This window comes from Myotis brandtii, unplaced genomic scaffold, assembly GCF_000412655.1.
Source record: "Myotis brandtii unplaced genomic scaffold, ASM41265v1 scaffold633, whole genome shotgun sequence".
NCBI classification, from domain to species: Eukaryota; Metazoa; Chordata; class Mammalia; order Chiroptera; family Vespertilionidae; genus Myotis; species Myotis brandtii.
In genome coordinates this window covers 2,346,830-2,355,855 of record NW_005370423.1, presented here as the reverse complement: position 1 = coordinate 2,355,855, position 9,026 = coordinate 2,346,830, and the positions used below count along the sequence as shown (strand labels likewise).

General features: G+C 59.4%; 1 protein-coding gene across 1 annotated transcript in view; it reads left to right on the top strand.

The window, feature by feature from the left end:
- Positions 1–9,026, top strand: part of NOD2 (nucleotide-binding oligomerization domain containing 2) — a 23,089-nt gene that overhangs the window by 12,985 nt on the left and 1,078 nt on the right. Inside the window, exons 9-13 of the mRNA XM_014528398.1 lie at positions 736–819; positions 1,741–1,824; positions 2,352–2,435; positions 4,755–4,838; positions 7,124–7,207. Of these exons, the coding sequence (XP_014383884.1) occupies positions 736–819; positions 1,741–1,824; positions 2,352–2,435; positions 4,755–4,838; positions 7,124–7,207 (420 nt within the window). The remainder of the gene's footprint in view (positions 1–735; positions 820–1,740; positions 1,825–2,351; positions 2,436–4,754; positions 4,839–7,123; positions 7,208–9,026) is intronic.

The following is a 9,026-nucleotide window of genomic DNA, read 5'->3' as shown; positions in this document are numbered from 1 at the left end:
GGATAGCACACACGCATCCTGCAGGCTGGACAGGCTCCCACACGGATAGCACACATGCATCCTGCAGGCAGAGCAGGCTCCCACATGGATAGCACACACACATCCTTCAGGCAGGGCAGCTCCCCACACGGATAGCACACACACATCCTGTAAGCAGGGCAGCTCCCCACACAGATAACACACACGCATCCTGTAGGCAGGGCAGCTCCCCACACGGATAGCACACATGCATCCTGTAAGCAGGGCAGGCTCCCTACACGGATAGCGCACACGCATCCTGCAGGCAGGGCAGGCTCCCACATGGATAGCACACACGCATCCTGCAGGCAGGGCAGCTCCCCACACGGATAGCACACACGCATCCTGCAGGCAGGGCAGGCTCCCACACGGATAGCACACATGCATCCTGCAGGCAGGGCAGGCTCCCACACGGATAGCACACATGCATCCTGCAGGCAGGGCAGGCTCCCACACGGATAGCACACACGCATCCTGCAGGCAGGGCAGGCTCCCACACGGATAGCACACACGCATCCTGCAGGCAGGGCAGGCTCCCACACGGATAGCACACATGCATCCTGCAGGCAGGGCAGGCTCCCATACGGATAGCGCACACGCATCCTTCAGGCAGGTGCCCAAGGCATCTGTCCAGGCGCCTCTGTCCAGGCTGCACTGTCCCCAGCAGACCCGGCCTCCCCACGCCACGCTCTCCCAGCCTCCTCTCCTTCCCTCCAGGCTGGGGAATAACCACATCACCGAGGCGGGGGCCCAGGTGCTGGCCCGGGGCCTCAGGGCCAACACGTCGCTGCAGTTCCTGGGGTAGGTTGGGGTCTGGGCTTGGGGCCTGTGGAGGGGTGTGGGGCCGGGGAAGCTCCTGAGCCTGAAGGCCCCATGGGCAGCCCGGGCTCTGCTGGGGGGGCGAGGTGGGGAGCCAGTGGCCTCCTTGGCTGCCTGGCACTTGCTTTCCCCCCAGTAAACAGGAAGCTGAGGACGGCAGGGTGGGGGAAGGCAGTGCCCGCGAGGTGGCAGGAAGCTCGGGTCTTTGCTTCTCACCTCTGTCTGTGCGTAGGAACCAGCACGGCTTTGAAGGGGCCCTGGCCAGGGCCCCTCCGCAGACCAGTTAAGGGAGCCCCCTAAGGTCAGGGCCCCGGAATCAGTCATGTTCGAAAGCTCCCAGAGGAGGTGCTGCTGGAGGAGAGAGAAGGACGCAGGGGAGGCTGGCGGCTGGACCAGGCCCTTCGGAGCTTCCTGCTGGCGGGAGGCTCGCCAGGCCTGCGGCGAGGGGAGGGGCGTCTGACAGGTTGGGGGTGCACAGCCCCACAGGCCCTGGGCCCCGGAGTGGAGCCTCCTGTGTGCGGGACAGGGCCACACCCCCGGCAGGTCCAGGCACTTGTGGGCACAGCTCCCAGGAAGCTGATCTGACCTAAATGTCAAGAAAAATGCCACAACCATGGGGATTGCCATGGGGAGTGAGTTCCCCGTCCCCGAGGGTGTGCGCGGGGTGGGCCTCTACCGTCCTGTAAGTCTGCTGTGAAGCAGCCGAAAAGTCAGAGGGAAACGGTTGGCCGTCCCTCGGGAACAACGGAGGCAGGCCCGCCTGGCTGGGAGCAGGGAGCCCCACTGAGACCCTTCTGGGATTGGGGGGGCCGTGGAGAGGGAGGAACCACTGGAGCACACACAGCCTGTCTGGAGCACACAGCGCGTCCGCCCTGACACTGTTGACTCTGCTGGCCTTTTCAGGTTCTGGGGCAACGAGGTGGGGGACAAGGGGGCGCAGGCCTTGGCGGAAGCCCTGGGCGACCACCAGAGCTTGAGGTGGCTCAGGTAAGCCTCCGTGTCTGTCCCGCCGTCCTCCTGGGGAGCCGGCATGAGGAGGGGGGAGCCGGGCCAGTTCCGAAGGTCTCGGAACTTCATTTTTACCCCCCGGGTTGGGCAGAGGGATGAGAGGGAGAGGCCAGAGGGTTTGGAGTCAGGACACGAGTCTTTCTGGGTGACTTTGGAGCGGCCCCTTCTCCTCTCAAGGGTCTTGCTTCCCTGTCTGTAAGTTGAAGGTCTTGGGTTGGATCAAATATTAAAAAAAAAAATTCTCACCAGAAGATATTTTTTCAATTGATTTCTAGAGAGAGAGTGGGAGGGAGGAAGGAAGAAGAGAGAGAGATAGAGAGACATTGATGCGAGAGACATATCGATTGGTTGCCTGGGCTTGGTGGAAAAGAATGCGGTAATCAATGATTGATGTCTGGAATGGAGCAGAGCGGGAAGTGGGGCTGTGTGTGCCACGCATCCTGGCTTAGCTTATCTCCCAGGCCCCTCCCCGCTCTGACCCGTTCTTGTTCCCTGATGGCATCCAGCCTGGTGGGGAACCGCATTGGCAGTGTGGGTGCCCGAGCCTTAGCCTCGATGCTGGAGAAGAACATGGCACTGGAGGAACTCTGGTGAGTTTGGGGGAGTCCCTGCTCTGGGGGGCAGAGGCCAGCCTCTCTTCATTCCCTGGCCTCGTTGGGGAAGCAGCGGTGCGGACGAGACAAAGGTCTATGATGGAGTGATTGCTTGATTGCCCTCATCTCTCAGTGTCCTGGCGAACGAAGCTTACAGAGTCGGCATAGAGGTGCTCGTCCCCCCCCCTTTTTAAAAAAAAAATTAAATATATTTTTATTGATTTCAGAGAGGGAGAGATAGAAGCATCAATGATGAGAGAGAATCATCAATCGGCTGCCTCCCGCTCACCCCCCTACTGGGGATTGAGCCCGCAACCCGGGAATAGAACTGTGACCTCCTGGTTCATAGGTTGATGCTCAACCACTGAGCCACGCAGGCCGGGCGAGGTGCTCGCTCTTCGTACTGAACTGCACTGTGGGTTCCTTGGTGTGTGTACTGCCTCCAGGCGGCCTCACGGGTGAGAGCACGGATCCCGGAATCAAGGGGCTGAGATCAGAGGCCAGTTCAGTGCAGTCTCCGAGTCTACAGTGGGGCCTTGACTTACGAGTTTAATTTGTTCCTTGATGGAGCTCGTAACTCAAATTACTCGTATGTCAAATCTTAAAGTGAACGAGTGAGACACATGATGCTGGGCTAATGTTGTGGCATTCACTGTGACGTTCGCTGCGCCAACTAGCGGTGGGGTATCTGAAGCTGGCTCGTAACCCGAATTTTAGCTCGCAACTCAAAGCAAAAAATCGGCCGAGAGATGGCTCGTATCTCGAAAAACTCGTTAGTCGGGACACTCGTAAGTCAAGGCCCCACTGTAGTTCGTTTTCTCCAACTAGAAACACGTTTGTAAGAATTAAACGAGGTGATGCCTGGGACGAGCTTAATAAGCACTTCGCACATGTTCCCCTGTCACAGTGCCGGTGTGGCCACTGTTGCCGCTGCCCCCTCTGTAGCTACCTGTGACGTCACTGCTAACAGCAGCCCATCATGTCAGTGTGGCCGGAGCCCAGCGGCCGTGAGAGGCAGGGCCGCCCTGGTAGGCGGGGTGGGGGGTGGAGTTGAAAGATGGACGGTGAGTCATACAGGCAGGACCCATCTGAAGTGGATCCAGGTTTTCCATCTGCCAGTTGCCACCAGCTTAGCCTCCTTATGACATGTCTTGGGCGGTCCCACGTTCTCTCAGGCAGATGAGTCGCTGATTCATCCAGGAAGCAGAAGGGACCGGGACCTCAGTGGAGTGGAGGTGGGGGTGGGCCTTGGCTGTCGGCAGGGCTCGCTGGCTCTGCCCACGGACCAGGGCATCTGTCCTGACGGGGTTTGGCCACCTGGAACTTCTTGGGAGAGGGGTGCCTCGCTGCCAGTGCGTCAGTTATGACTTCCGTGGGCTGCGGGTGAGGGAAAGCCTCCCCTACGGTGGCTTCAACCAGGAGAGGACTCCGTTTTCCGCGTACAGGCGTCCCGGAGGCAGGCGGCACAGGGCCGGTCTGGTGGCCACAGGCCAGCGGGGCTCTGGACTCTCTCTCTGTCCCATCACATCCTCCGCCTGTGGCTTCACCCTCCCGGTCGGTTGCCTCATGACCACAAGAGGGCTGCAGCACCTCCAACATTTCGTGTGCATTCCAGGATGCAGTCTACTTTTCCAGGGAGGGCCAAGGCACGGGCCGGCGGGGTCTCTCCCCTTTTGAGAGCATTCCCAGGGGCCCATTGGCCATGGCCATGGGGAGGTCTCTTGGTCGGCCCTGGCTGCAGTGCAGAGTGGGAAATTGGGGGTTTTGTTGTTGTTTGTTTGACCAAGCACATGGCTGCCCCAAACGAAATGAGGCTTCCATTCATAAGAAAGAAAGAGAAGCCCAGCTGGCGTGGCTCAGTGGTTGAGCATCGACCTATGAACCAGGAAGTCAGGGTTTGATTCTCGGTCAGGGCACATGCCCAGGCTGCCAGCTCGATCCCCAGTGTGGGGCGTGTAGGAGGCAGCCGATCCATGATTCTCTCTCATTGTTGATGTTTCTCTCGCTATCCCTCTCCCTTCCTCTCTGAAACCAATAAAAATATATTTTAAAAAAAAGAAAAGAAAGAGGAAATGGATATTGAGTCCCTGGGACATGAGGGGACCTCTTACGTCCTGGAGAATTTGGGGACATTCTCTCCCCAAAATGTCTCTGGGACGGAGCCCCCCACACCTGCCTTCTCTGCTCTTACTTTATTTGCAAGTGTGGATTGGGGGTGTTGGCCTTGCTAAGTGGGGGGACCCGGCTCCTCTCCAGCGACCTCCTCTTCCATGATGACTGTTCCCGCCTCGACAGAGTCCTCTCTCTTGTCCGCAGCCTGGAGGAGAACCAGCTCGGAGACGAAGGCGTCTGCTCTCTCGCCGAAGGGCTCAGGAGAAATCCCAGCTTGAAAGTCCTCAAGTAAGGGGCCCGCACAGGCCTGAGCAGCGGGGAGGGGTGCTCTGACCCAGAGGCCCGGGCAGAAGGGGGGCCCCGCCTGGCTACCTCCCAGCAGGCGGCCTGGCGGAACCGGCTGGTATTGCTTGGCGGGAGGGGGTCCCCCAAACGCAGGCAGGGATTGCAAGGCCAGGCGGGCCCGGCAAACCCTGGCGACAGAGCCGTGAAGGGAGGCGGGGAAGGGAAGGGAAGATAACGGTGATGGTGTGTCCCCAAGTCTGGGATCACCGAGGCGTCTGGGGCTCCCTCCGCTGGTGCCAGGCTGTGGGGTGCTGCCCATCCGCCTCATGTTGACGTGAGCATCTTCCGCGGTCGGCAGCAAGGCCTCGGGCGGGGACGGGGTCTTCCCAGCGAGCAGCCGTGGGAGCGGGAGGTGGGAGCTGAGGGGACACGGCTGGTTGCCGGCAGCAGGTGCCACGGCCCCCCACCTCCAGGCCTCTCTGGCCCAGGCGAGAGGCGTCTCATGATGTCACCTCCAGGGTGTCGCTCGTGTGAGGCGGCAGGCGCGCTTGCTCTATGGTGGGTGCGTGCGTCCGTGCCCGTGTGGACACGAGAAATGTTCCGCCCCCCCCACCCCTCGGTGCCGGGCGCTCGCTGAGGCACGGAGGGCATCGCGATGGCTCCTTCCGCTGGAGGAGGGGCGCTTTCCCTGGCAAGCGAGGCCCTAGGGAAGCAGACGCGGCCTCCGGGAGAGCGCTGCTTTGCCCACATGCCCGCTGTTCGGGGGACGCTGTGTGTGTCGCTTTGAGGGGCCGGGCAGTTGCCAAATATTTGGGAAAATCGCTTCCGCTCATTACGAGGCGAAGTGGCTGGGAGCCCGGTGCAGCCGGGATGTGCCTGAGCGGGACACCTGGCCTCGAGGACAGGGAGACGGGTGGCCATGCCCGCTCCATCCCGGACCCGGTGTGGGGGAGGGGGCGCTGTGCTCTCTCATGGCCACGGACTTGCCCAGTCGGCCCCGAGGGAGGCCAGGCCGTGCAGCAGGGGCTGTCCCACGCTGTCCTGGCGTGGCTTATCATTCAGCGTCTCTAAGCGATCCCCCCCTCTTGGTTCCCCATAGAAAGACTCCTACATCTTTCTTTTAACCAAACTGCCAAGCGTTGGTTGAGTGTGGGCTGTGGACCTGGTGCCTGGGTTTGGACCCGCCCCACCAGCCCCGGCTGCTGCCCCTTGGACGAGGGCCCGGCCACGCAGGGGTGAACGGGGATGATCATCGGGCCCGCCCCTCGGGGTCTGAGTGGGAGAGGGTGGAGGTAACAGAGGACACATAGTAGGACTCCGCCCGGTGGGCTGTTATGACTCATAGCATGGCCTCGGCATCCGCTTCTGAGAAGTTGCCGCCTTGGTGGAGGGCGTGGAGGGCAGGGGTGGAGGTGATTTGACTAGTTGAGCTATGAGAAGGGCAGGGTTATGAGAAGGACAGGATGGGGAACCCGTGCCTCTTCCCCCATCGGCCCTGACAGCCTGACACCTCCCTTACCCATCCCCAACCTGTCTCCCAAGACCCTTGAGATGAAATGTCCCTGTTCATTGATTCTTTTTTTATGAATTCTCCCCCAAGGATGTTTTCCCATTGATTTTTAGAGAGAGTGGAAGAGAGAGGGAAAGACAGAGAGAAACATTGATGTGAGAGAGACACATCGATTGGTTGCCTCCTGCACGAGCCCCAACCAGGACCAGGGCCCGGTCCGGGGAGGAGCCTGCAACCGAGGTACATGCTCTTGATGGGAATCGAACCCGGGACCCTTGGGTCCGCAGGCCGACGCTCTATCCATTGAGCCAAACTGGCTGGGGCCATTGATTCTTTTCCACCCATTAAGTACGGTGCCACGTGGTTCAGAACAAACCGTCCTTTAATTCCGATCCTTTGTGAGGTGGACACTCCTTTAGGTCCATGTCAGAGGGGAGGAAGGTGGGACTCATGCGCTTGAGATCAGAAAGGAAGTTGGACCGGGACCCAGGAAGTCTGGCACTGAGATGCTTGTAATAGCCACCGTGCTCAGCACCTTCCGAGGGCGCAGCCCGAGTCAGATCAACGAACCTGGCGTGTGGGGTAGAGAGCCGCCGCCTCACCGTTGGCCCCGCGCCTCTATGGGGAGCGCACTGGGCATCTCAGCAGGAGAGGGGCGTGAGGAGGGGTGGCGGGCGGCCTTAGCAGGCCGGCCAACTCCCAACGCCTCCTGCGACAGGACAGGCCCCCGGGGACAACCGAGCATCCGGGAAGCTCACCGGTGCCTCTTCCTCTGCAGGCTGTCCAACAACTGTGTCACCTACCGAGGCGCGGAAGCCCTCCTGCGGGCCCTGGAGAGGAATGACACCGTCCGGGAAGTCTGGTAAGGGCCCTGGGCAGGCCTCTCTCCCTCTCTGAGCCTCGGTTTTCCAATCTGTAAAATGGGGCGAGGGGAGAGGGGAGCTTGAGACTTTCTAAGTTCTCACATTCGGTGGCTTTCTGCACGGGGCGGATGTCGTTCTTTGTCTGGGAGAGACGCCTTCACGTCTCTGAGGAGGGACCCATTTTTTTATTTTAAAGTCATGAGTATTTATTTGGAACAGCTGTGGTGTAGGCAGGAGTATGGGAAGAGTAACAGAGGAGTCAGGCCGGTGTGGCTCAGTGGTTGAGCATCGACCTAGGAACCGGGAGGTCAGGGTTCAATTCCCGGCTGGGTCCCATGCCTGGGTTGCAGCCTCAGTCCCCAGTAGGGAGCATGTAGGAGGCAACTGATCAATGATCCTCATCACTGATGTTTCTATCTCTCTCTTCTTCTCTCTTCTTCTCTGAAATCAATAAAAACATATATTTTTAAAAAAGTGCATGGGGCCCTGACTGGTTTGGCTCAGTGGATAGAGCGTCAGCCTGTGGACTGAAGGGTCCCAGGTTCGTTTCTGGTCAAGGGCATGTACCTTGGTTGCGGGCACATCCCCATTGGGGGGTGTGCAGGAGGCAGCTAATTGATGTCTCTCTCTCTCATCGATGTTTCTAACTCTCTATCCCTCTCCCTTCCTCTCTGTAAAAAAATCAATAAAATATATATTTTTAAAAAGTGCATGGGATACCCTGACCATGACAGCTTAGCGCAGCCGCCTTAAACATGCTCAGGACGCGTACACCAGCCTCCAGGCGGGCACGCTCTTCCCCCTGCCCAGCATCCGGCGAGGGCGTCGCGCCACCGCCGCTGGCCTGGGAGAAGATCGCATTCAAAGTGTGGCTTCCACTGAACGCCTGTCGCGTTTGCACCATCGTGAAGTCAAAAAATCATGTCGAGCCGTTGTAAGGTGGGGCCCGTCTGTATTTTACAACTAGGAGATTCCCCCCTAAAAGTCTATACTTCAGCCCTAGCCGGTGTGGCTCTGTGGTTGGAGTGTCAGCCTGAGGACTGAAAGGTTCTGGGTTCGATTCCGGTTAAGGGCCCGTACCTCGGCCGCAGGCTCGATCCCCAGCCCCGGTTGGGGCGTGTGTGGGAGGCAACCAATCAGTGTGTCTCTTTCACATCGATGTTTCTCTCTCGGTCTCTCCCTCTCTCTTCCACTCTCTCTAAAAGTCAATGGAAAAAATACCCTCAGGTGAGGATGAACAAAACAAACATATCTATACTTCAGGGTTTTCTCTAAAAAAAAAAGAAAAGAAAAGAAAAAAGCTGGTAGGTACCTCTGAACCCCCAGTGAAAGTGCCAGGAATGAGGCAGAGTAGCGTACGGATGGACTCCACTCCGCCGGCCCTGCTGACTCACGCCCACCATGCCCGCTGCCCGCACCAGGCCCCCGGCCTCCGGTCCCTCACCCGCCTCCTCCCCAGGAGCTGGCGGCCCTGCTCTCAATGGGCAGACTCTCCCCTCCCTCGAAACCCACGTCAAGGCGGCAGCCACGGCAGGTATCAAATGGCGAAGTTAAAAATAACGATCCTCAAAGCGGCCTGTGATGGCGAGCGTGCCTCTGTCCGACTGTGTCATCCCCCAGCCCGTGAGGGCCGCAGGGCCTGGGCGCACGCAAGGAGGGGTGTGCATTGTTTTTGTTTTGAAGTCACTGCACAGCCCTCGGGAATGTCACGCTCTGTGTCCGGGGCGAGCAGGCCCGCGTCAGGCGGATATTTTAAGGGTTCTGATGCGATTTGCTTTCTGCTGCTGCTGCTGGGGACGTGCTCGCTGAACCTGGACT